At 34.9% G+C, this 27,691-nt stretch overlaps 3 protein-coding genes and 2 pseudogenes across 5 annotated transcripts; 1 reads left to right on the top strand and 4 right to left on the bottom strand.

The window, feature by feature from the left end:
* Window positions 1-626: 626 nt before the first annotated feature.
* LOC145083583 (uncharacterized) lies at window positions 627-2,807 on the bottom strand. The gene is made up of 5 exons (XM_079023391.1): window positions 2,694-2,807; window positions 1,650-2,041; window positions 1,471-1,584; window positions 1,100-1,383; window positions 627-1,038 (listed from the first exon to the last, which is right to left on the bottom strand). The coding sequence occupies exons 2-5, from the start codon at window positions 2,022-2,024 to the stop codon at window positions 816-818; spliced, it is 996 nt and encodes a 331-aa protein (XP_078879517.1). The 5' UTR covers window positions 2,025-2,041; window positions 2,694-2,807; the 3' UTR covers window positions 627-815.
* Window positions 2,808-4,417: 1,610 nt separating this feature from the next.
* LOC145083599 (Tetratricopeptide repeat (TPR)-like superfamily protein) lies at window positions 4,418-8,699 on the top strand. Of its 2 annotated transcripts, XR_013698083.1 has the most exons (4): window positions 4,418-4,658; window positions 5,125-6,650; window positions 6,736-6,834; window positions 8,199-8,699. XR_013698083.1 is itself a non-coding variant. In XM_079023392.1 (3 exons), exons 1-2 carry the CDS (start codon window positions 4,544-4,546, stop codon window positions 6,645-6,647), a joined length of 1,638 nt encoding a protein of 545 aa, XP_078879518.1. In that variant the 5' UTR covers window positions 4,418-4,543; the 3' UTR covers window positions 6,648-6,650; window positions 6,736-6,992. The 2 variants fall into 2 exon arrangements, 1 of the variants encoding a protein (XP_078879518.1); XM_079023392.1 differs by lacking the exon at window positions 8,199-8,699 and having other exon boundaries at window positions 6,736-6,992.
* Window positions 6,638-8,159, bottom strand: LOC145083620 (uncharacterized; annotated as a pseudogene). The gene is made up of 6 exons (XR_013698094.1): window positions 8,010-8,159; window positions 7,617-7,878; window positions 7,504-7,538; window positions 7,295-7,400; window positions 6,936-7,046; window positions 6,638-6,822 (listed from the first exon to the last, which is right to left on the bottom strand). The product of XR_013698094.1 is annotated as an uncharacterized LOC145083620 (transcript).
* A 1,464-nt stretch (window positions 8,700-10,163) lies between the features above and the next one.
* Window positions 10,164-11,719, bottom strand: LOC145083636 (CRAL-TRIO domain-containing protein YKL091C-like). Its single transcript, XM_079023393.1, has 6 exons — window positions 11,534-11,719; window positions 11,182-11,443; window positions 11,059-11,095; window positions 10,870-10,975; window positions 10,585-10,695; window positions 10,164-10,496 (listed from the first exon to the last, which is right to left on the bottom strand). The coding sequence occupies exons 1-6, from the start codon at window positions 11,636-11,638 to the stop codon at window positions 10,380-10,382; spliced, it is 738 nt and encodes a 245-aa protein (XP_078879519.1). The 5' UTR covers window positions 11,639-11,719; the 3' UTR covers window positions 10,164-10,379.
* Window positions 11,720-12,507: 788 nt separating this feature from the next.
* LOC145053798 (uncharacterized) lies at window positions 12,508-13,868 on the bottom strand (annotated as a pseudogene).
* Window positions 13,869-27,691: the final 13,823 nt, after the last annotated feature.

Raw genomic sequence — 27,691 nt, forward strand, 5'->3', positions numbered from 1 at the left:
ATAAAAGAGAGAAAAAAATATAAATCATATATATTTACGATAACAAGAGAGAGAAAATGGTTACAGAGGAGAGAGAAAAACATAAATCATTAAATAGTTTATTAGATAGTCTCGAAAATTTAAAAAAATTATGAATTTATAGTCCGGAGTGTAGTAGCGTGGAGTGTATAAATAAAAAGCCATAGATTTATTTGTTTTACCTCAAATGCTAAACATGACATCATTTAAGCTACACCCTAACCCTATGCCAGCTAAATGCAAACTTTGTGTGGACTTTTCATAGTCTTTATTGTTTTGAGTTTTAAAAAACTTTTTTTTTTCTATTCACGACCTTTTTTATTTTGGAATAACATCGGCCCCTACTAATGTCTAGAACTTTGTCAAAACACTTGCGAATTTTGAAAAAACAAAATCGTCTTCATTATCCTCTTTTGGATAAATCAAACTATCAAAGCATCGAATGTTGGGGCTTCTTTGTTGTGGGGTTTTAGGATTGTGATGTTTGTTGGCATTTGAATACTCCTGGGTCATTTAATCTGTTTATTTTCAGCTATTTTTAGTTTAGCTATTTGATCCGTTAGAGATAACACATCTCAACTTGGCAAATATAGCTCTCTATTCTTCCATTTAGAAGGGAAGTATTCTCTATTAATAGAAAAGTTAACCTCATACATTTTTCAAGTTTCTGATGCAAAGTAAAGTCACAAAATATTCACAAAGATTCTAACTAGTAACTACCCCTCACCAGAAATTTACAACCAAATCCACATCATCACGTTCTTCTAAGTACCCAATCTTTCGCCACCTGTCAACTGTCAACGCAACCCCGCATGATTCAAGTAATAAGATGAAACTGGCACCTCATGCCCTTGCGATTGTGTATGAGATTGAGGAGGATGCGGTCCACCATAAGGAGTCATAGGCCGCAAATGCAGAGGAGAACCATAAGCAACTGGTGGGATAGGGTAAGAGTTGTGACCCAAATACCTATCTGCATCCAATCCAAATCTTTGATCACACGGATGCATTGTCATATACCTGTCAAAAAAACCAAATTTTAGATTACATTTTTCAAAATTACAATTTTATCCCATGTTACCTTGGATATGGTTGATGATACAGAGGTGGGGCCTGATGGGCGGGGGCAACAACTGGATGGCAATTATGTAAATTTGGGTTTAGGTTTAGCCCGTTTTGCTGACCCAATTGAGGAAGATTATGAATTGGTTGTCTATACGTATTTTGTAAAGGCGTTGTTAATGAGCTGTTGATCCATCCGTTAATATTATTTGTGGCAGGTATCCTCTGTGGTTCAGGTGCACCATTAGGTGCTGTAGGGTATTGAGCAGGGATGGGACGAAACAATGACAGAAGTGCCCCCACCTGCAATTTTACGAAAATACCCCAAATGGGTATTTATATAAGTTTTGGGAAAATTGGGGAAAATGACAGAAAGAAATTGTGTTTTACCTGTTGACTATTAAGTTCTGGTGCAAACTTTGATCCTTGATAATTTTCTTTAATGGCATGTCTGAATGTACCTAAAGGGAGTGGAAGAGATTCCTTGTAGATCTTGAATCTTACCTACAAAAAAGACAGAATTTTAGATTATGATTATTTTATATAAAATTATAAAGAAAAGATTTAACCTGTGCTGGAAACATTCCACCAAAAGCAGCAGATTCCAAGTTCATTCCTCCATTGGATGATGCCTCATAGACACCATAAAGAAGCTTCACATCAGTATCAAACAGAAAAAGCTTGGTGCCTGGTTTGATCTTTTCAACAACTTGTCTTCTACCAGAAGGAAGACCAAAAACTCGGTTTATATAACATTCTGGTTTTGTTTTTCCACTACACATGAATATGTAACCACATAATTCCTCTTTTTTATCATTCACAGAAGCAAGAGCACTGTTTTCTGAAGAATAATGAACAGTGTCTTTAGATATGTTGTTTGTTAACTTCTTGAAATGTTTCTTGGCAGGAGGTCTGCTTGAATCTTGCCCTTGTTTTTTGGCCATGATGAAAACTGTTAATACTGCAGAATCAAGATAACACCTCAATGTCAGGAAGCAAGAACATTCAATATCTGTATGTATTAATAGAAACGCACATGATTCTAAAGATTCTAATAAACATGATCTTGTAAGCTATATTGTTTTATCTCAATTTTATATATGTTTCAAACTTGGAATGAATTCTATAAAACAATAACCAGTCCAATTTGATGCATAACCAACTAATAAGAGATGACAAACAAATAATGAAGTAAATTATGTACAGGAATTCTGTGAGATCATCTTTCATTGTGCTTTTTCAAAAATTGCGCAATATTCAATTAGGTTCTGTAAGAAATCTCGATAAGACTAAATTTAAACACACACACAGTCAGGACTCAAAGTAACCCCAAGAAGGAAAAAAATTATAGGTGGTGTTAGGTCGCATGGAATTCGCGATTTGGAATTAAAATCGGATGCAGATTATGAACAAATTTCGTTTGGATTCCTTCCCAAGATACTCGGGTGAATAAATCTTACATTTCGACATCAACAACATATTGAAAACCGCAAGGAAGCAATGTGTCCAAGAATCGAAACAATACGGCCACATGTAGACACAAATATACAAAAACCCTAATTTGTAATCAAATAGAACGAAGAAGACGAAGATAAAAAAAATGGCGAAATAACCTGAAAGATGAAAGGTCCGAGGGTGCTTGCAGAGAGTAGAGAGTGGGGTGGGACAAATATGACTATGTAAAGGATTTCTGCTACCTGGCGTTTTTATAACGGTTAGGAGATGGAATATTTACGGTGTGCCGGCGAGGATTAAGAGTAATTAATCTCTTTGACGGTTTAAGGTAAAATCTTTTGAAAGTTATAAATATGTAAGTAGATCTTATGAGTTTTAAATAAGATTTAAATCATTTGTTTATGTAACGAAATTTTAACTTTTTTTTATTGATTTATATGAAGGAGTAGAAGCTTTATGTATATTTATGACACTTCCAAAGGGGTATAGAAAATCTAGAAGAAGCGTCGATAATGAAACAATGATGTCGAAATCAAGTACAAAACTATCGTTTCAAGTACGATACAATTATACTACCTGTCAAAAATGTAATAGTTACAAGATATTTTTTTATGTCCGATATGTAATAGTAAACGTCAAATATATAATAATGTGTTTACTGTGCATTACATATGTAATAGCTAGTGGCAAATATTTAATAATGTGTGTAGTGTGCATAACATGTACTCAACGATGAATAGTAGCATCAGTTGTATGTCCTATATGTAATAATCTAAAATTACGTATATGTCTACTATAAGTATTTGACTAACAATAGTTAGTCCTTTCGTCGTTTGTAAATTATTGCCTACATAAGGATCATTGCTCCTATAAAACAAAACGAAAATTATGAAATAAGTTTACTCTCAAATCTATTTATTGAAGTTTTTAACTTTTGAATAACATATTATATGTTTTAAAAATACCTTCCAAGAATTCATCTCATATGATCAGATCATCTATCAATAATATCATACAAGTATTCAACTCATACGATCAGATACTCTCTTGTCTATTATTATTGTTATTTGATATTTTATATTATGATTAATTTTAAAATACAATATGAAACCATACACAAATTATTTCTAGTTTTTATCTTATAAGCATGGATTCTTCTTCATTAAAGTGAGTGAAAATGGTAAAATTGTTCTTCATTGTGGAAAGATCGTGATTGTTAGGACATTTTACACCCATACCCATATAATTTTACACAAATGATATTCATTCAAGTAATTTATATGTAGATGCCATTGTAGCAAGTTGATCGGTTGATCCAGTGTTATTAAATGCTTCTAAAAAACAAATTGAGCAAGATGACAATAAATTGAAGCAAGATGATGATGCAAAATTTGAATTTATGGAAATTTGGTTAATTAAAAGCACGAAAATGTTCCAAATAGTATATAATAGTGTTTATTAGTGATGATAAAACAAATTTATTTGTTTTACCTTAAAGTTTATTGATGATATCATACATCAATGTTAATACAAAATTGTGGATAATCTAACAGTATATCTTGGTCAAATCAATCACTACATGGGTGTCATAACATAAATAGACAAAAGGTGTTTTATAAGAAAATATCTCAATATAATACTATCTTTATAAAAAGATATATTTAAGTAATAATTATAGAAACTGACATGAAAGTTAAATAAAATTGTGAGTTATAATTTTTGTGTTAAACTGTCAATGTATGTATAGGTCATTGGCATTATGGCTATAGCATATGAATCGAAATTGGAAGGTATATTGTTATATTTTGGGCCAAACTGAGCTGGGCTATGGAACTATCGAAGCACTAACTAGAAGCCCAAAAGTGTATTCCTAAACTGCTAAACAGTCGGCGTCCATGTCTCCTCCATCAATGGCGGGGGAATCTCTACTGTTGAACACTACACGGACAATCAAGCGGGGCTGCTGGTGTTGTTCTTACCAACAGTCATACTTAATTCATTGTAGGTGATGAGGATCGCGATTATTAAACGGATTTATTGGCAGGATAAGCGTACTTGCATCTGGCAATGGCGCTTAAACCACGCAGCATCCAGTATCGTGCTTCCTCCTAACGAACCTTCAGGTTACTTACATCTTCATCTCTCACAGACTCGCTGAACAAAACTTTAATCAATTTATTTTTAACTCCATCTATTTCCCTACTGGATTGCGAACACTTTTCGTGGAATTACTCTCATACACATTATTTTGACGCACACAGCATTGACACAATTGACAGCATCCATCGGACTTTGCAAATCACTGGCATCATTGTTTCATCTGTTTATTGACACATTATAATCACTTCTCGTAAATCATTGCTCTCATACACGCACTAGTTTTCAGCACACATTATAATCGATATATTTGAAGCTTTGTGTAGAACAATATATGCGATTTCTAAACATAAATGTTAATGCTAGAAATATTGGTGCTTTATTTTTGAGGTCGCAAAAGAATAGGTTACACTTCAAAGAACTTCTGTTATGAACTTTTCACTTGGAAACTCTTGTGTATATTAAATCCATTCTCCTTTTATGGAACAACAGTTTCAAACCATCAATTGTTACTCCGTTCTCTGGAAGAATGCAAATTTTCAACTAATTCAACATCTGTTAGCGGAACACATGCAAGAATCATTAAACTCGGGTACCAGACATGCCCATCTCTCACATCACTTCTGGTTACTACATATCTATCTTTCAATCTTCTCTCTTTTGCTCGTCAATTACTTAATGAAGTTCCTTATCACAAGTTCAATGTAGTTTCATGCAATTTGATCATTGCAAGTTTCATGAAAATGGGAAACATTGATATTGCCAAGAAAATATTCCGTAAAATGCCCAAACGAGATTTAATATCCTGGAACTCAATGATAGGAGGTTTTGTTAAGAATGTACAATTTCAAGAGGCATTTGGGATCTTCAAAAAGATGTTAAGTTCAAACATAGAGCCAGACAAATTCACATTTTCATCCATAATCACTGCATGTGCTCGTGTTGGAGCTTTAGACCAAGCTAAATGGATACATGGTTTGCTAACCGAAAAAAGAATCGAACTCAATTTTATTCTGAGTTCTGCACTTATAGACATGTACTCAAAATGTGGTAGAATTGAAACATCAAAAGCAATTTTTGAAAGTGTAAGACATGATCATGTTTCTGTTTGGAATGCCATGATCAATGGTCTAGCAATGCATGGTCTTGCCATGGATGCCATTGAAACTTTCTCAAAGATGGAAGCTGACAATTTTTTACCTGATCAAATTACTTTCATTGGAATCTTGACTGCATGTAGCCATTGTGGGTTGACTCAACAGGGTCGCGAGTATTTTGACCTAATGAGAACAAAATACAAAATTACACCACAACTTGAACATTATGGATCAATGGTTGATCTGTTTGGGCGAGCTGGGCTTCTAGAAGAAGCTTATGAAGTGATTCAAGAGATGCCAATGGACCCTGATGTTGTTATATGGAGGGCATTTCTTAGTGCTTGTAGAACACATAGAAATCTTGAGTTGGGTGAATTTGCAGTTGCAAAAATATCAAATCTTGATAGTGGAGATTACGTGTTACTCTCAAACACATATTGTTCAGTAAATAAATGGGATAAATCTGAAAAAGTGAGGAGTATGATGAAAAGGAATGGTGTTAATAAAAGTAAGGGAAAAAGTTGGATTGAAGTTAATGGAGTCATTCATCAATTTAAAGCAGGAGATAAATCACATTGTGAAACGGAATCACTCTACAAGGTTCTAGAAGCATTGATTGGGCGTATTAGACATGAAGGATATGTTCCTGTTACAGAATTGGTTTTAATGGATATATCTGAAGAGGAAAAGGAGGAGAATCTGAATTATCATAGTGAAAAGTTGGCATTGGCTTATGGGATACTAAAATCAACCCCTGGATCTGAAATTAGGGTTTCAAAGAATTTAAGGACATGTCTTGATTGTCACTCTTGGCTGAAATTGGTTTCTAAAGTATTGAAAAGGGTGATTATTGTAAGGGACAGGGCCCGCTTTCATCGCATAGAAGATGGTGTTTGTACATGTGGCGATTATTGGTAACTGGTAAGTTATTATGAATATTTGTTACAACGATTTTCATAGCATTTTACATAATAAATTAACTATCTTGAATGGGAACTAATTTCAGTTTGCCTCCATAAATTTCTGGAAGTTGACTCTCATCAATGTCTTTCAGAAGTGTTGACTTCAGCTCCTTATTTTCAACAAATATGATCTGCAATGTAGGGTAAACATAAATTCCATTATACTTTTGTACATGATATTATTGTTTGCACCATGGATGACTTCCATATGAAGGTGTTTACTTTAGGATGTAGACAATCTTACCTTTTCCCTTGTTTTTTTATTGATAAAAGGATAAATCATCTTCCATGCTGCCATAAATATGTAAGGAACATGCACAAAAAACATTTTTCCAAGTCTTTCTGGATAATACTCCTGTCATAAACATCATTTTTTACATCAGAAAATAAACTTATACTAGGACTATATGCAAGAAATAGCAACATATTTTTTTATTTATCTGTGTATTATATCATCCTGCTTTCATTTCTTCCTACTACAACATTATACAGTTATTTTTTTCCTTATTAAGAGTTTAAGAAAAAAATTCTACCCAATTATAACAAGTGAAAGTAAGTTGCTATTTCTTGCATATGAATATAAAATATACACAACATAAATACCTGCAAAATAGAGATGGAGGCAAGATATGCACGTATATCACTGTTTGAATATCCCCATCCTTCAACATCTGCAATAGCAACAAACTTTTCCTGTCCAGCTGGCATCCTGATATATTCATTTAACAAAAATCGGTTATCCAGTATTTTTCTAGATAATATTAGTCAAAAATCGGTTATTGAGTATTTTTTTAGTTCCAATATAGTCATACCTTGAAGTTATTCTTTCAAAAGTGAGTCACGAAACCTGTGATTAATCACAAATTAATTAGAAAAAGTATTGAAAATATATATATATTGTTAAGTAATAAGTTAAAGAACATACGCTTGAATTCTTCTAGACCTCCTATTTTATTTTGGTAATGTTTGCCACCAAACACGAGTGTAATCAAGCGTCCACTTCTATCTGTTCCTTGCATGAACAATTTGTTTTGTGCTAATTCATTTGGGATTTCAGATACAGAAATTGAACCATTTGGAACAAATGTTTTTCTCCATTTAATAAACTTTAAAAACATAGCAGAAGCTTTGTCTACATCCAGATCTTGAGCACGAAGAAACCTTCTGATTGTCAAATCATCATACTCCTAATATACAATTTTAATTATTACTCTTACTTTCTTGATCTTAGCATTCAAAAAAATCTAGAGATTTATTGAATTAGATGTTAAGAAGAGCAGGATACAGTGACTTGTACGTTATGCATTAAGACATATACCTTGGAGGTGGGATCTTGCTTTTCAACTATATCCCTGATTTGCTTAATCTTCTTGTGTTCTTCTTGGCTGATTTCATTATTCTGCACAATACCACTATTTCCCTCCATCTGTTTTTACTTCCTCTCTAAACTTGTTAATGTTAGATTTACATGCCCATATTTATACAGATTTATATTTTCTGTGTGCAGTGATTCTCTCTGTAATTATATATTACTTTTAGTCTTTTGACAGAGAACTTGAATTATGAAATCACTAAATAGGGCTTTGTAAGTTGTTTCTTTTTTACTTAATTTGGTCAGAATGAGTTAATGGGCATCATAATTTTTCACTTAGTACATGTAAATAAGCATGCTTATAAACTAATAATCATGCAACACATTTTTTATGTGGAACTCAATAATATTGACATCTCAATGCTACCATCCATATGCATATTGGAAATTGTTTGTGGACCCTAGTGGTAAGTGGTAACTACCATAAGTGCCAACTGGCATGTGATAAATTTTCCATTAGCATACAATCTAAAAACGTTTACTTGATGATCATTGTGAATGAAATATGTAACACTGATCATATAAACTAACAAACCACTTAAATTCTTGTGTATTCTTTATTTTCTTCACATTTTGTACTTTCAACTAATTCAACATTTGTTATTGGAAAGCATCTCTCACATCAATGCTGGTTACTGCTTATGTATTTTTTAATCTTTTCACTTTTGCTTGCCAATTACTTAATGAAGTTTGTTATCATAAGTTTAATGTAGTTTCTTCCAATTTGATCATTGCAAGTTTTATGAAAATGGGAGACTTTGATATTTTTATTGCCAAGAAGATGTTTGTTAAAATGTGCAAACGATATTGATGAAGCATTTGGGTTCTTCAAAAAGATAGCGAGTTTTTTTTATAACTAGTTTTACTTGTAACAAGTTCTAAAACCAACCATTATAAACAACACACTTTACTTAAGTGTTGTTTCATTTTGACTTAATGGGCTTAATATGGACAACACTAAGAGGCTTTTTTTTTTTTTTTTTTTTCTATCGAATACTATATGGGTGAAATATGGGTGAAGTAGTTGAATGGGTAATGATATGTGTTTTGATGAAGTGTTGTATGCAGAAGGTCTCTTTATTTTCTAGATTTAATAAACCATTTACTAAATGATCATTTTACCCTAGCATTCCAAAAAATCAAAATTCACAATATTCATCACTTTTAATGCAGGAATAGTTACTTGTAACGTAAGAAGAGTTGGGATAAAAAATGGACCAATAGGTATTCGTCATGGAGCTTTTGAAAGTTGTTGGAAGCTTTTAGCTTTAAGAAAAAACTTCGCTCGGTAGTATGAGTTTTTAGCATTTATTTTAAACAAAAGCTCCTAAATCAAAGACTACTTCAAGTAGCTTTTGGTTTTATCTAATTTTACTCCTTTAAAAACTAACAACTACTTTTGTTGAACACGTCTGCACAAATAAAAACTACAACTTTTAGTTTCCAACTAGTTTTGTCAAACACATCCTTAGTCTCTTAACCCATGAAATCATTAGGTTCCATTAAATGTTTAATCCATCAAGCCCATTAAGTTAAAAAAATGAATAGCACCTTAATCTAAAGTCTAAAATCGTATATATAACGGTTATTTATTTTTAATTTAATACATGGAACATCTTAATGGGCTGGGTGAGGGTGTGTTTATCCATTGAGACGTTATTTTTAACCTTAAATTCATTCATTTCAATTTTTTTCCCAGCAGTACGTCTAGTATTCTTTGTGATTTCTTGGTCCTTCCTCATAATCAAATCTAATAATCCATGATTTCTTCGTGAATTGTTTGTTTTCTGATACCACATAAGCATGATTCATAAAAAAAATTCTCCTTCTTCATCACAGTTCACGCCACAAAAAGGAAAAAAATCAAAAAAAAAAAAAAAAAATCAAAACTGAGAAAATATTTCTCTGTTTTTCATAACAAAATTATCAAGCTATGCATGCTAATTTGACAAAAATCAAAAATCATTTGTTTCTTTATAAATGTCTCTTTGTGATTCTCCATTTAAAATATAAAATGTGCTACATCTTTGTTATTCTCAATTAACTTTCACCAATGTTCACACTTTCAATTTATAACAGTCCTTAAATAACTATCAACTGTTGGTGGTGAAATGGTCAAATTTTCATATTCAGACTGTTTATACAGTCCAAAGTTGATACAAACATACTCCCTCCGGAATCCAGACATCATACATGATTTATCCATTCAGCACCTTACCCATACAATGCTTAATGAGTAAAACAGAAAAAAGAAACAGCCCCTTATGACTCTTTCTTTAATGAATGATCTCACTTCTTAGGAGAACATAAATCAAACTAGCTATCTTGGATGGGAACCAATTTCATTTTGCCTCCATAGATTTCTGGAAGTTGACTTTCGTCAATGTCTTTTAAAAGTGTTGACTTCAGCTGCTTACTATCAACAAATACGATCTGCAATGTAATGTAAACATAAATTCAATCATATTTTATTACTTTTACTTCGTGTGCTTGATCTTATTCGCCAATAATTCCACCTTACCTTTTTCTTTGTTTTTTCATCAATAAAAGGATAAATCATCTTCCATGCTGTCATAAATATGGAAGGAGCATGCACCACAAACATTTTCCCAAGCCTTTCTGGATAATAATCCTGTCATAAACATCAATCTTACTAATTTATACTTTCAATTCTATTTTTCTTGAAAGATCTACCCAGTTATATAATTGTACTTTCAGTTTTTGTTTTTTTCTTATTCGGACATTATAGTTAAAAAAAATATGTACCCAATTATATCAGTGAAGAATGAATTAGATGGTTGTAAACCTGCAAAATAGATAGGGAGGCAAGATATCCACGTATATCACTGTTTGAATATCCCCATCCTTTTACATCTGCAATAGCAACAAACTTTTCCTGTCCAGCTGGCATCCTGATATATTCATATTTGAAATATTTGTTATATAAAAAAATATTATTTAAACTTTTTTTTTATATATATATATATGGTCATACCTTGAAGTTATTCTTTCAAGTATGAAGGTCACAAAACCTGTGGTTTAATTCTAATCGCAATTAATTTGAGAGAAAAAAAAAAAAGGAAAATTAATTTTGTGAGTGTAAGAAACATTAACATACGTTTGAACTCTTCGAGGCCTCCTGTTTTGTTTTGGTAATGTCTTCCACCAAACACGACTGTTATCAAGCGTCCACTTTTATCAGTTCCTTGCATGAACATCTTATTTTGCGCTAATTCATTTTGGATTTCCGATACAGAAATTGAACCATTTGGAACAAATGTTTTTCTCCATTTAACAAACTTTAAAAACATAGCAGAGGCTTTCTCAATGTCCATATCACGAGCACGAAGAAACCTTCTGATTTCCAAATCATCATATTCCTAATACACAAATTTGAATTATACTATATATTAAGATAAGATAATTACTAGATCGAGTTTGACTTGTACATTTAGCATTAAGTCATGTACCTTGGAGGTTGGATCTTGCTTTTCAACTAAAGTCCTCATTTGCATAATCTTCTTTTGTTCTTCTTGGCTGCTTTCATTATTCTGCATAATACTATTGTTCTCCATCTGTTTTCTGTTTTAGTTTCTTTGTAAACATGGGAAATATAGAGATTTATAACTATATACAGAAACTTATTAATATTTGTATAATCTGTTGTTGGCTGGTGGCATCATTTAATTGGACGGTTAATGCTGGCGGTGACTTTTGCCAAATATAATATCTGTTGGGATGGGTAGTTGGACGCGGGCATCATCGTTAAATGCTAGGGGGATTTTTCATTTAGACCCCTTTAATATCTCTTTCTTTCATATTTCCTCAAACATCTTTCACATGTAAGGTGCAATAAAATGTAAACCAAAGAGTATATGTTTTTTGCCATTAAAATATGTACATCTTTTTTAAGAACAAATAAATTTTAGTTAATGTAATGGAACATGACTAAACGTCACAAATATTCAAAATAGTGGCTAATAACAAATTTGTAAAACCTAGGGGCCCTTTTTAGAATAATGACCAAAATACCAAATTTGGGCATTTCTGTAAATTATGAAAATTTAATTTAACTTTAATGTGCCAAAAAATGGTATTTATTAACCGTTTAGTTTCCAGCATCATGGTCAATGATGTCGCATCGTAATCCTATTTTGCGTATTGACCGTCCAAACTTTTTTTAGCGTTCTTATTAATAAAAAATAAATAAATAAATAAAATAAAAAATAAAAAATAAAAACTTTGGTGATGTCGTATCATAATCCTATTTTGTATATTGAGTGTGTGATTAAATGATTATCGGTATGTAAGCAATAATTTTATAAAACTAACCATTTTTAAGGCATTCAGTATTGGAACATGCATTGGTAACTGACCATTTATAGTTTCAAAATGAAAAATCTTTCACATGGAAGGAAAGCTAGTGGTATGAGGTATGTGTGTTCTACAGCTTTGCCATGTTTATTGGTAAAGGAGGGCGACCGATTGGTTGGAAAACTTAAACAACCAAGAAAGAAAATTAAATAAATAATAAAATTGGAAGACCAATTGAGAGTATGTGGTCGGCTGGCAATCTCATAGTCACGACCATGATCTACACACATGGCAGTCTATGAATGGTCATTTCTTTTAATTTTAATAATTATTTATAGATCTGATTATATGTTTATTGAAAATTTATAAAACAATATATCTTATTGTTTTTAGTTTCCATATAATACAAAATTCTGGTTGTGTTAAATGGTTAAATTTTGAATTTGCCTGGTTGGATACTTTAGATATATACGAGAAAGAAATTTATTTTTTAATAAAAAATGGATCATGATGGGTTGCTAATAAATATAGTTTAAGTATATATGATAAATGTAGCTAGCTTTTAAATTAGAATAATAGGGATACTTTTGTCAATACTCTAAGGTTGTAACAGGCAACATTTTGCATCCATTATTACATCAGAAACTAACAACTATTGTTCCCTAACACACATGCTTATAATTTTCAACGTGTGTTTGAAAGTGTTGAGATGATATCACATGATTAGAGTCAAATAAACAGGATGCAGAAGATAATGTTTGGCTATGTTGGATGTTCTTTTGTTGTTCAAAAAGACTTTCAGTAATCAAACCAACCGCATTATGGAACACATCATCGGCACGCCGTTTCCTTTTATTAGAGCGAACACTAGGTGAAGTTTCATCATTTTGCACTGATGTATTATGACTAATTTCCTCGGATTCAAGTATGTCATCATCCAACTCTTGCATTTCTTCTTCTAAGTTCACATCTTGCTCCATCTCAATGAAATCTCTAGCTCTATTTCCTTGAGCGCGGTCTTTTCCAAAAACAATGCAAAGATCTTCATAGTAAGGAAATGATTTGTGTTTCCATCTAGTCGCTTCTTTATGAACCTATTTACCAACATGATAACTTATATAAAAAATAAAATATTTCTATATAGTCACTTCATTATAATCTATAAAAATAAAAATATTATAACATCATGTAACTGTAGGTACGCCTCCCAAACCGGATCCTCAGCAGTAACACAATGCTTTTCAGAATCATAACCAAACCCGCTTGTGTTTGAACCGTTTACCATATCGTAGACACATTGTCAATCTCTCTTCATGGTTTTTATCTTTGACTCAATATGTGGCTTACCTAAAATACCCGAGTCCGGAAGTGATTGTTTTAATGCTTGCTCAAGATGTTGCAAATAACCCGACTTAAAACCATTATCGGCTTTAAATCCTCCAGCATTTGTCATATTCACTAATGCCTCAACTAGCTTTGCTTCTTCATTGTTTGTCCATGTCTTATAATTTCTAATTTGACTTGTCATACCTATATAAACACAACAAAAACCAATAGATAAGTATCACAACTAATTTTAGATACATTATAAATAGACAAGCAAAATGCCAATTGTTCAACATAACATTAAGAAAGCAACAATTTGTCCAACATAACATTAAAAAAGCAACAATTGTTCAACGTAATGATAAGCAAACAATACAACAATTTGTCCAACATAGAGATACATCATAAATAGATAAGCAAAATGCCAATTTAATTTGCCGCGCCCCTAGATGCAAACATGGACTCCGCTAAATTATCTCTAAATATGGTCCATTCATTCGAAGTCCCTACAGAAGTAATATTATCAACATCTTCAGGTCCAACATCTCCGGTTCCCTCGTCCCGATGACATTCATTGTCAAAAGGATCTACTTCCATTTCTTGTCTTATGAAGTTATGTAGTAGACAACATGTCATTATGATCTTATTTTTCATTTCAATTGGAAACTTACGCGAAAAGTCTGAAAATTAATTGTGACTGCTACAACTTCTATTGAAGTGATATAGTTTGTACAGAATGGAAATTCCGGGTTGTCACATCATCCCCCCGTTAGAAGGAATTTTGTCCCGAAATTAGAATTTAAGCAAATAAGAAATTACAAATAACTAAGCAAAAAGGTGAGGGTATTTCAGTTTCATCTGATCCTCACGTTCCCAAGTGAATTCCGGTCCACGCTTTGCGTTCCAATGCACCTTCACTATCGGGATACGACTCTGCTTTGTTTGCTTGACCTCTCGGTCCATGATCTCTATTGGTTCCTCCACGAAGTTGAGGCTCTCGTTGATCTCGATCTCGTCGAGTGGAATAACAAGAGTCTCGTCGGATAGACACTTTTTCAAGTTTGACACGTGGAAGGTAGAATGTACGTTACTGAGTTCTTGCGGTAGATTGAGCTTGTAAGCCACAGGGCCGATTCTTGCGAGAATCTCGAAAGGCCCTATGTATCTTCGATTAAGCTTCCCACGCTTTCCAAAGCGTATCAAGCCCTTCCAGGGTGAGACCTTCAGTAGGACTCGGTCGCCCACCTGGAACTCCAATGGTTTCCTACGCTTGTCAGCGTAGCTTTTTTTGTCGGTCTCTAGAGGCTTTCAACCGTTCACGAATTTGAACGATCTTCTCTGTCGTTTCCCGAATGATCTCCGGACCCGTGATAGTGCTTTTGGGGACTCGTCCCTTAGCTAACTGGGTATCACCCACTTCAGCCCAGCACAGAGGGGATCTGCACTTTCGGCCATAGAGGGCCTCGAATGGAGCTACCTTTATGCTCGTATGATAATTGTTGTTGTAGGAAAATTCAACAAGGGGTAAATGGATATCCCAAGCTTTTCCAAAGTCAATCACATAGGCAAGCAACATATCTTCTAAGGTTTGGATAGTTCTCTCACTTTGCCCGTCGGTCTGTAGATGGTAGGCTGTACTCATGTCCAGCCTAGTTCCTAGGGAACTTTGTAATGATTGCCAGAACCTCGAAGTGAATCTACTATCTTGGTCCGAGATGATAGATAAAGGAACACCGTGTAGCCTTACAATCTCCCTAATGTAAGTTCTGGTAAGTTTCTCCATCTTGTCTGTTTCTTTGATCGGTAGGAAGTGTGCAGACTTGGTCAGTCTATCGACGATGACCCATATGGAATCAAGTCCACCCGTCGTCTTGGGAAACTTGGTTATGAAGTCCATAGTGATCCGCTCCCACTTCCATTCTGGTATCTCCGGCTGTTGTAGAAGACCGGAGGGTTTCTGGTATTCGACCTTGACCTTTGCGCAAGTAAGACATTTACTCACGAAGGTAGCAATATCTGCTTTCATGTTAGGCCACCAGTATAACTTTTTAAGATCCAGATACATCTTATCTGAACCCGGGTGGACGGAATAACGAGTGTTGTGAGCTTCGGTCATGACCAAGTCTCTGAAGCCACCGTGTTTCGGTGTCCAGATCCGATCCATGAGGTATAAGGCTCCGCCACCCTTGACTTCCAAGTTCTTATCCATCCCTCTAAGGGATTCACCAGCCACGTTTTCAGGTTTCAAAGCGTCGAGCTGAGCCTCCTTTATTTGCGTGGACAAGTGTGAATGGATAGTTAGAGTCAAAGATCTGACTCTACGACCAGTATATTTTTTCCGACTTAGGGCGTCGGCTACTACATTGCCTTTACCCGGATGATAACGAATTTCGCACTCATAATCACTGAGTAACTCGACCCACCGTCGTTGTCTCATGTTGAGCTCTTTCTGGTCGAAAATGTGTTGTAGACTCTTATGGTCTGTAAAGATCGTGCTTTTTGTACCGTACAGGTAATGTCACCAGATCTTCAGAGCAAACACAACTGCTCCTAGTTCAAGATCGTGGGTTGTGTAGTTAACCTCATGTGTCTTCAGCTGTCTCGAGGCATAGGCTATGACTTTACCTCGCTGCATCAGAACACATCCGAGTCCTTGATTGGATGCATTGCAATAGACAATGAAGTCTTCTATCCCTTCGGGAAGGGATAATATCGGGGCGGTGCACAAGGCTCGTTTGAGCGTTTGGAACGCTCTTTCCTGTTCTCTTCCCAGTCAAAGGCCACGCCTTTCTGGGTCAGGGTTGTAAGAGGTTTCGCTATGCTGGAGAAGTTCTGAATGAACCTGCGATAGTAGCCAGCTAGACCTAGAAATTGACGAATTTCAGTAGGTGTCTTTGGTGCTGACCAGTTCTCGATGGCCTTAATTTTGGAAGGGTCCACGTGTATTCCCTCTTCGCTAACAACATGGACCAAGAATTCGACTCGCCGAATCCAAAATTCGCACTTCGAGAACTTCGCGTAGAGCTTCTCCGATCGCAATGTTTCTAAGATTTTACGGAGATGTTGACTATGCTCCTCCTTACTTCGAGAGTAGATGAGTATGTCATCAATGAAGACGATGATGAACTGATCCAAGTAAGGACGACACACCCTATTCATCAGATCCATGAATACTTCGGGTGCGTTAGTTAATCCGAACGGCATCACTACAAACTCGTAGTGTCCATAACGAGTTCGGAAGTCTGTCTTGGGAACATCCTCCTCTAACACTCGTAGTTGGTGATATCCGGATCGCAGATCTATCTTCGAGAAGTAGTTGGCTCCTTGAAGTTGATCAAATAAATCGTCGATGCGGGGCAAGGGATAACGATTTTTAATGGTAAGTTTGTTGAGTTCTCTATAGTCGATGCACATGCGAAACGATCCATCTTTCTTCTTGACGAACAAGACCGGTGCTCCCCATGGTGAGAAGCTTGGTCGAATGAATCCCTTCTTGAGGAGTTCGTTAAGTTGACTGGAAAGTTCCCGCATTTTAGCCGGTGCCAGTCGATAAGGATATTTGGCTACGGGGGTATCCCCTGGCACTAAGTCGATTCTGAACTCGACTTAGCGTTGTGGTGGTAAACCGGGAAGTTCTTCTGGGAATATGTCGGGAAAGTCGCGCACTTCTGGGATTTTCTGGATGTCTTTCAGTTCTTGACTGGTATCGACGACGTGTGCGAGAAATGCATGGTACTCTTTCCGTAAGCACTTCTGGGCTTGAATGCACGAAATGATGTGAAGGCTCGTACTAGGTTTGTCGCCGTAGATAACTAAAGTTTTGTTGTTAGGAAGGTTAAGACGAACTGCTTTTTCGAAGCGCATAATGTCGACGCGAAGAAGACTCAACCAATCCATACCGATGATAACGTCGAAACATTTAATTGGGACTGGCATGAGATCTATCTTGAAAGTATGGCCATCTAAAGTTAAGGTACAACCTACGTATATGCAGTTTGTACTCTCTGTTTTCCCGTTAGCCATTTCTACCGTGAATGAACTATCTAATGCACATGGTTTTTGTTTAAGAAGGTGTGCAAATTTGTGACTTACAAAGCTTTTCTCGGCTCCACTATCGAAAAGTATGCAAGCATATGAGTTATCGAGGAGGAACGTACCAGTAACTATCGTTGGATCAGCTACCGCTTCCTCGTGGCCTAGGTCCATAACTCTTCCTACCCCTCCAGCCATTCTTGCTTTAGGGCAGTTCCTCTTGTAGTGGCCCACTTCGCCACAACCGTAGCAAGTTTGGCCCATACCAACATTAGGAACCTGGGCGGCTTGAGCTGTTGGAGCCTTGCAGAAACGGGCGGTGTGCCCCTTCCTGTTGCAGTTAGAGCAGAACATCTCCTTGCAAGGTCCGTGGTGGTGGAAGCTGCATTTGTTGCACTTCGGAAGAGTTCCAGCATAAGTTTTTGCTGGTAAGGGGTTCGCAGGGACAACAGGAGTCACTGTGGCAACATTGATCGCCACACGTTGTTGTTTATTGGAGGATCCTTGCGAAGCCCCTCTTTTCCTCTTATTCCACCCCTTCTTGTTGTTGTCGGGGTTGGACTTTTGGGGTACGGGTGTAGGGATTGTTGGGTTCTGAGGTTTCCGGTGATCAATGAGGGATTGTGCCAGTTCCTTGGCGCTATCAAAGGTAATAGGCCTGGAAGCGATCACACTTGACTGGATCTGGGGCGACAGTCCCCATATATATCTCTCGATCTTTTTGCTCTGGAGAGCAACCATATCAGGGCATAAGTTTGCCAAATCACAGAACCTATTTGTGTAGGTAGTGATGTCGGATCCAACCATTTGTAGCCCCCAGAATTCTTGCTCGAGTTTTTGTATTTCACCTCGAGGACAGTATTCTTTCATCAGCATGTCTTTCAACTTTTCCCAGCCGATGGAATACGCCACCACCAAAGTTAGATAGTTAACATGGCTGTTCCACCATGTTAGTGCTCGCTCAGAGAAGGTACAAGCTGCAAACTTGACCTTGTTGCCTTCTTGGCATCCGCAGATCTCGAAGACAGATTCCATCTTCTCAATCCACTGTCTTAACACCATAACCCCACCAGTACCATTGAAGCTGCGGGGTTTGGCGTTTGTGAAGTCCTTGTAGGTGCATTCTCGAGGGTGTCCATGGCTCTCGCCGTGATTCGAGGGTGGTGCACCTGTTCCTGATCCACTAGGGGCAGGAGCGTTGATTGCTGACACAGCAGCTGCAACTGCTGCTGTGAAAGCTGCCTGGAACATGTTGGCATCGAAAGGATTTGGTGGTTGAAGAGGTTCAGGTGGTGGTATTGGTGCTTCGTTGTTTGGGTTTCGCCTTGTACTTCTGCGTGGCGGCATCTTTAAATGTACGTTTAAAAGATGACGACATGGATAAGAATAAATGATTAATGAATGTGTCTCATGGACTAAATTCCCATAGCCCAACAACAGAAGGAATAGTATGACTAACTGAAGAAGATAGCATTTGGATAATAATTTCCATAAGATTAGATATCTGTCAATAATACTGGAATTACAGATGTAACAAGTTCGGGAAAAATGGCCTAGAAGTAGGCCTTACATCAACCAAGATGGAAAATTTTGACAGAATTAAGACTAGATCAAGACCTAACAGGTCTAAGATTTATACAGATAGGAAATTAGACCAAAGTTTTACATAAACTAGGTTATATCCAAAAGATGAGTTGACGATATTCTATCGGCGACGAGAACTGCTAGCATGAGTCCTTGATCCTGACAGTAGACGTTCAATGTCCCTTATACGCCTGTCCGACCTTGCTTGCTGAGCTCGAAGTTCTCTAACTTCAGCTCGGGTTTCAGCAAGTTCCCTCTGTAGATTTGCATTGCGGACCAGAGTCCTTTCATGAGCAGACTCTAGTTGGCGAATGTAGACAATGTTAACACCAGAGTTGGCGTCAACTTCCAAGACTTGATTTATAGTCGCCTAAGCCATTATCGTGTTCCAAGAAATCCTACGCACCATGATCGGTAGGACTCTATCAGCAGAACCCCCTTCAGTGAGGTTGTAGAAACTTCAGTCTCCATTGTAGGGAATGGGCTGACCCTGTTCAAATGGAGATGCCCCATCTGCGAAATCAGCATCTCATCTGCGAATGTACAAGCACCTAAAGCACAACTGTGCTTTAGGTGCTTGTACATTCGCAGATGAGATGTGTCATCTGCGAAATCGTTGTCCATTTGCGAAATCCCCTTCTCTTTCACTATATAAACGTTTTTTTCTCCATTTTTCACCCTTCTCTACACAAAAACTCTCTCTATCTTTGGGCTTCTCTCGGAATTTTGGCTAGTTTTTGAAGAAAATGGAGGATTATGTCAACAATCCCGCAAATATGGTTAGATTTTAACTCTTTTAATGTTTAAACTTTTTTTATTTTATCATTTATTGTATTATTTAGTGTTAAAAAAGGGTAATTTTGTTGTGTTTGATAGTTTTAATATTTCTTTAGTATACTTGAAGTTTAAATGCTATTTTGTTAGTGTTTGTTTGAATGTACAAGTAGAGACTGTGTAGATAATGTTTACAATTTGTTATTTTTGTTGTTTGTTTAGTTGCTGTATAACCTGAAAACTTGTATATTCTTATCGTATAATTGTTTATATAAAGTGAAAAATAGTTAAATTATAGTATGTGCAAAATAGTCGTTTGTATATATATTTGTCGTATAAGTATAACATTTGTATAAGTTGAAAATTTGTCGTATATATATTGTTAGAAATTGTTTGTGTTTGTCGTATAAGTTGAAAATTTGGATAAAGTTGTTGTATAACTTGCAAAATTGTTAATTTGGTTATCGTTTTATTTGAAAAATTGTTTGTTTATATGGTTATAAAATGTTACTTTTAATTAGAAAGATAAAAATTGTTTATATATTTGTCGTTTAAGTTGAAAATTTGTTTAAGTTGAAAATTTGTCGTTTAAGTTGAAAATTTGTTTAATAAAATGTTTATATAATTATGTATGATATCGTTTTTTATCGTAAATATATTTGTTGTATAACTTGGAAAATTGTTTATATATGTGTATGTTATTGTTTTTTCTCGGAAATATATAAATTATTAATTAAGAAATTGTATTGCATTACTAATTGTTTATATACTTATTGCAGTTCGTAATCATATATTTTAAAAACAAAATATTTTTTAGTTCTCTAATTTGTTTTTGTGTTTTTTTGCAGCATGATTTTAGTTTTATCAATATGAAAGCCTTTGTGAACTTAAAAGGCTCGGGCGGTAACATATGGGAAGTATTTGAAGTTTTAGATGATGCCAGACGTGCCATTTTCAGAGATACCGTATTTAGTTATTTTATTGATGTCCCTCGTTTACAAGGGGACGCATTGTTGTTCCATAAAATGTTCCTTCATCAGATCCGGCCGGACCCTGTTTTATCTCCAGATGGAATAAAACGATTATATTTTCGAGTAGGCAATACGAAAATGGTTTATGGGCCGGAAGAGTTTTGTTTGATAACCGGCTTCAATTTTGGGGAGTATCCAAAAAACATTGGGAGAAAAGGGTCGGAAAAATTATTAAGCAGTAAAAAAAGATGTTTATTGCGTGAACGGCTATTTCCGGACCATACTAATAGTTCGGTGAAAATCGGCGACCTGAAACGTTTAATTTTAAATCGAACATTCCTAGTACTTGACGACGTTAATGCAGTTAGAGTATGTTTGATATACATTTTGTGTGAATGTTTTTTGGGAAAAGAAGTTAATGATTGGGTGCCACAAGATTGGTTTTTTTGGCTGAGAATTTGGATCTCTGGAACAGGTATATTTTGTTTACGTTAAAAGTTTTATTTTATTAAAGTTATAATTTATATAAAAACCAATTTTGTTTTTTGTTTTGTTAGTTTCGCTTGGGGTGGCTATTTTTGGGATTTTACTTATGTTGACCTTGAGGATATATGGAACAAAATACATAATTATTTATCACTTTCTGAGCGTCATCAAACTTTAAAGTACTCCGTCTCAGGATTTACGGCTCCAATAAGGGTATAAAAATTTTCTTATATTTAAATTGTTTTATTGTTATGTTTTTTATTTTAATTTTAACTTTTATTACTGTAATTGTAAAAAAAAATGTAGATATGGATATATGAGATGATTCTGGCTGTTCGTGCATGTGGATTTGTATTGAGAAAAAATAAAGACTTGCCTCGGATGAAACGATGGAGTGGAACAAAAAAATTGAAATGGGTTGACGTGAACAAGATTTGGTCAAAGATACAGGTTTATAAATTTTTCGTTTATTATTAATAAACTTGATTATTATACTTTTATATGCATTTTTAATATGTTGAATTTTTTAGGAGGGGCAACCACCAAGACAAAACATGTTACCGGGTGATGGTGAGATGACATCTTGTTATTATATGTCATTTCAAGAGTATGTATATGGTGAAGGGAAAGCAGTTCTATCCCCAGTACGGGACCATTTTAGGAGACAAGACGAATCTTCGTCTAGTATGTCATCCAGTGGTCGCTCTCATGGTAGAGGTAGGGGCAGTGAGAAACACAACTTAGACGAGGTGTTGAAACGGCTACATGCACTGAAGCAGCATGTGTTTATGAACCGACAACCTACAGAGGTTTTTGTTGAAGAAGTGAATACTGAACAATTTTGGAACGACATTACTTTTGATGATCCGATAGTGTCACAAAGAAAATATGATAAACAGGTTAGTTACACGCTACATTATTTTTTAAATTTTATTAACATATATGAATACCTGTGTTCATATTTTATATTTGAAAATATAGGTTGTGCAAGATGAAGTGATGAATAAAAACAATACAACTGAAAATGTTTTTGGTGATATTCAAGACGACAAGGTTGTTATAGATATTACATTTACGATTTTAATAATTACTTTTTAATAATGTGTCTTTCGTTATTAAGTAAAAAGTTATATTTTTAATGTAGGTGTTGGAGGAGAGGAATGACTATGCAGGGAACAAATTTGATGATGTGTTTGATGTAAATGATTATAGTGAAGTTAAAGAGGTTCTTATAGTTACATTAATTTATATTTTGTTTTTAGTAGATTAAATCATTTATTTAATTAGATATTATTGCTTATTAAATTATGTGTATTTCGTTATTAAGTATAAAGTTTTATTTTTAATGTAGGAGTCGGAGGAGAGGAATGACAATGCGGGGAACAAATTTGATGATGATGTGCCGGACGAAGACGAAATAATAATAACGGGAATTGTAGATTATTTTGATGAGTATGATGGCAAAGAAGTTACATCCGATAAACCGAGGACTCAAAAACCATCACAATATTTGTGCCCTCCTTACACCGAGGTATTCGTTTTATTTATAAACTCATGATTTTATGTTTATGTGAATTATCTGAAAGATATAGATTTAAACATTTGAATATTGTTTTTAGTTGCACACGACACCGAAGCAAAAAAGAAGAACAAAAAAGAAGGTTGATATCAAATCAACAAGCCCCGTTCCTCCTCCAGTTTTTGGTGTTGCTCATGACTTCTCCATGTTGCGCCTGCAACCTTACGTAGCAGGTGGTGAGGTTGTCATCCAAAATTATTTATTTCATTCATATGATGTCCAACATCGTTTGTTTAATTTTGTGTTAGATAGAGATTTTTGGAGCTTATTGTTTGGGCATACACACGACGGATGGTTGGAATCAGCGGTAAATTAATTGTTAATTTATTATTTTAAAAGTTAATTGTTTTTTAGTCAATAACAAAAGTATCATGTGTGCAGCATATAACCATTTGGTACCGACTATTGATGGAGAGACGGTTTGAGAGCGACCGACATACAATAATGCCTCCAAATTTTTTTGTTTCTCATGTTTTGGAAGAATGATAGGACTGGAGGGCGTTTATGGCTGGTATTGCTACGTACCCCAACTTCATGGTTGCTTGGTGGGATGTTGATACGGTAAACTTAATTGTTTATATTGAAAATAATATCGTTATTTTGTTATGTTTTGTATCGTGATGTAAAAAAACATAATTTTATTTTCTGATCCTTATACAGGTCTTATTGCCGATTCATTCATCCCCTAATCATTGGCTATTTGGGGAACTACGATTAGCGTCAATGGAAGTGCATATTTATGACAGTCTTGGTAGAGGGGCTTATGAAAAATTCAAATCTGAAGGAATCTTTTCCAAATTTGAACGTCGGGTGGCAAATTATTTGGACAAGATTAAGTATTGGGCCCGGAGGAACATCCCAAGGATTCCATTGAATATGCAATTCATTTATGAAGAAAATGTTTCCCAACAAAGTAGTCATTTGGGAGATTGCGGTGTTTTTGTTTGTATGTTTATGGAGCAATTCGTTTCAGGTCAACCAATACGTGTTCTTATTGACCCAAAGAACGCAGCTTTAGAGTTCCGTCAACGGATGGCAAAAAAATTTTGGGGGTCTAGTCTTGGTCCTATGTAGTTGGATTATATAATTGTATATCTAAATTAATGTTGGATTTGATTATTAGTTTATTTTTACAGTTTACTCAACGGATGGCAAAAAATTTAACGTTACGACAGTTACAACAAATTAATGACCTACTAATAACTTATCAATACATACAACATAAGAACGACTACAACATTTGTTTTAACGTTACAAATACAATAATTTATTGACCTAACAACTTCAAAACCATAAAAACAATATTGAAAAGCTTACAACTTGTAAACAAGAACTGCCAAGAACAACACCCAACTACAAACTAACACTATCTTTAACTTCTTATTTTCTGATTGAAAGAGCTTATTAGAGTTAGCTACTTTAGTTATTACCATAGATGATTGGTCCTTCTCTTCATCAACCCAACTGATAAACCATCATTTTGGTCCCTGTTAAATTTAACATTGACAGTAAGAAAATAAATTTTTGTCATGTAAACACGAGGGTTTAAATTTGAATGACGTTAACAACATGATACCAAATATGGGCAAGCGTAAAACAATCTTCCTGGGTTTTTAGTTGTACCTGAAATCCTAACGATACGTTCTCCTCCGCAATTGCAGTATGCCATTAGCCTTCTTTTTCTTTTAAATCGAAATTACTTTCTCAGTTAAATTTTTCATACTGAGTGACACCCATTTATAGAAATTACAGACAATTCTTTTTGACTATGAAATGAACTTGTTTAACTATGAATTCAAAAAGTTGAACTACGAAATGCAAACAAGTACATTCTGTAGTATTGTCATGTCGGTCGGTGAAATTTGACTATGAAATGAACTGGTTTTACTATGAATTCAAAAGGTTGAACTACGAAATGCAGACAAGTACATTTTGTAGTATTGTCATGTCGGTCGGTGAAATTTGACTATGAAATGAACTGGTTTGACTATGAATTCAAAAAGTTGAACTACGAAATGCAGACAAGTACATTCTGTAATATTGTCATGTCGATCAGTGAAATTTGACTATGAAATGAACTGGTTTGACTATGAATTCAAAAAGTTGAACTACGAAATGCAGACAAGTACATTCTGTAGTATTGTCATGTCGGACAGTGAAATTTGACTATGAAATGAACTGGTTTGACTATGAATTTAAAAGGTTAAACTATGAATTTTGAACAGTAGAGATACAATATTTTCTATTTATAATTGCATTTGTTTCATATTGCATTTGTGTGATGATTGTAGAGCACTATCATCGGTATTGAAAATGAGTACTTACAGCGAAAGAAGCTTTTCTCAACTACCAATTTTCTTGCATAACCTTCAAAGAAAAAAATCCTAATACCTTCACAGCCATTAAGAAAACCGATACCAACCGCTTTCAATTCTGTTTTGTGGCTTTAGGTTGCGTGGTATAACATACTTCTTTTATTGAGTTATATAATATTTCATGGTAATGTATCTCGATTAGTTTTTACTTATCACTAATATGTGTTAGTTTTTATGTAGATTCGTACCTTCCTTAGGTGCATGATACCGCTGATATATGTGGGTTATTTACCCCTTCTTGGGAGCTATCTGACAACAATGTACTTCGCAGTGGCTTTAGATGGAAATCATGAACCACTACTCTTAGCAATTGGTTTGGGAACCTTAGAGTGTGAAGAATCATGGAGATGGTTCATGCTGAGGTTAAAAGATTTTTAGTTTCACTATGAAATGAATTGGTTTGACTACGAAATCATGTTGCTATATAAAAATTTTTGTAGAAAAATATCATTTTGGTTGTTATTTGTTTAGGAACTTTCTCTACAATTTGCTCAAAAAATGATTGAATATTTGGTTTGTCATGTAACCGGTGGGAGATGGCAAGTTAATGGAACTAATCTGGAATACATATGTCCACAGGGAGGTATTTCTGAACTTGCTTTGATATTTTCTGAGTATATTAGTTATAGTGATTTTGTATCTTTGGTAAGAAGCAAAATTGGTTTGTTAGACAAATATAGAATTAGTCTTCATTTCCACCATCCTGAATTAAATTATTATATAGCTATAGTTGAGGACATGGATGTTAGAATGTTGATAAACGTAATCAAATGTAGTGGATGAAGGGCTGTGAAAGTGTTTGTGGTGGTTGATGAAGTTGAGGAGGTTAATGGGGTGGTGAAATTGGAAACCAGCTTGTTGGTAATTTATGCAGTTATAAAGGGAGCAACGATCCGATAGGTACTTTCAATACTCCTAGTGTACCTCAGTTTCACAATGTTGTTGAAAATGTTAATGTTAGTTATTCGCCTATTCACTATGTGGATCCTGAGAATTATAAGCATGTTGGTGATGATGATGTTGGTACTTATCTTGATGATGTGGGTGGTCGTTGTGATGATGTTGTCGAACAAGAAGTTAAAGTTATGAGTAGGCGTGTGGTAGATAAAACTAAAAAGAAAAAAAAATTCAAGTCAAAAAAATGAAAAAAAAATCATGTTTACGGGCATTATGTTGATGTTGATGATGTATGTTTAGATATAACCGAGCTACAAAGCAATTCCGATAGAGATGAGTTGGGTGATGACGTTAAAGCTAAGTTTCCCGATAACCTTTTTCACGGTATGCCCCCTGTACCAGCATGGCCAGTTGATATTAATGAAGATATCCCAACACAGATGGTAGACATGAATCTTCAAAAGATTCAATGTAAGAGTATATTTAAGAACAAAGAACTTTTAAAGCGGTGTATTGGTAAAAAATGTCTTCGAGAAGGTTTCTAGACGAGGACAAGTAGATCCACCAAATCAAGGTATGAAGCTGTGTGTGTTTCGAAAAATTGTTCTTGGTTACTAAGAGCAAAAGCAATTAAAAATTCTGATGGACTTTTCCAAGTGAATAAATTTGTTGATGTACACACATGTTCTTCAACATTGTTGCAACCTAATCATCGACAAGCAAACAAATATGTTTTGGGTGAATATGTTGTTGATGTTTTGGCTGAAGACTATAGTAGAGTTTATCGGGGAAAAGAAATTGTTAATGATATGAATGCTCAATTGAATATCAATATCTCATACCGTCAGGCATGGCGTGCGAAGCAATATGCATTGTTGTCGTTAAGGGGTAAGAAAGAGGATTCTTTTACCAAACTTCCGGTGTATTGTCACAACTTGGCCAAACATAATCCGGGTACTGTCACACATATTAAAACAGATGCTGATGATCGCTTTGAGTTTTTGTACGTCGCACTCGGTTGCTCGGTTAGTATTATCATATTATATTAATTTTTTAATATTTATTTTGGTGTATTTGAATAGATATACAATGTATTGTAGGTACGCGCTTTTGTTAATTTTTGTAAGCCGACCCTAGTAGTAGATGGAGCTCACCTAAAGGGCGAGTTCAAAGGTACCATGTTACTTGCAGTTACTAAGGGCGGACAAAACCAAATATTACCGGTTGCATATGGTATATGCAAAAATGAGTGTACCGATTCTTGGACATGGTTTTTTCAAAAACTACATG

Source organism: Lactuca serriola, chromosome 1, assembly GCF_051521515.1.
Source record: "Lactuca serriola cultivar US96UC23 chromosome 1, Lser_US96UC23_V15, whole genome shotgun sequence".
In the NCBI taxonomy this organism is placed as follows: domain Eukaryota; kingdom Viridiplantae; phylum Streptophyta; class Magnoliopsida; order Asterales; family Asteraceae; genus Lactuca; species Lactuca serriola.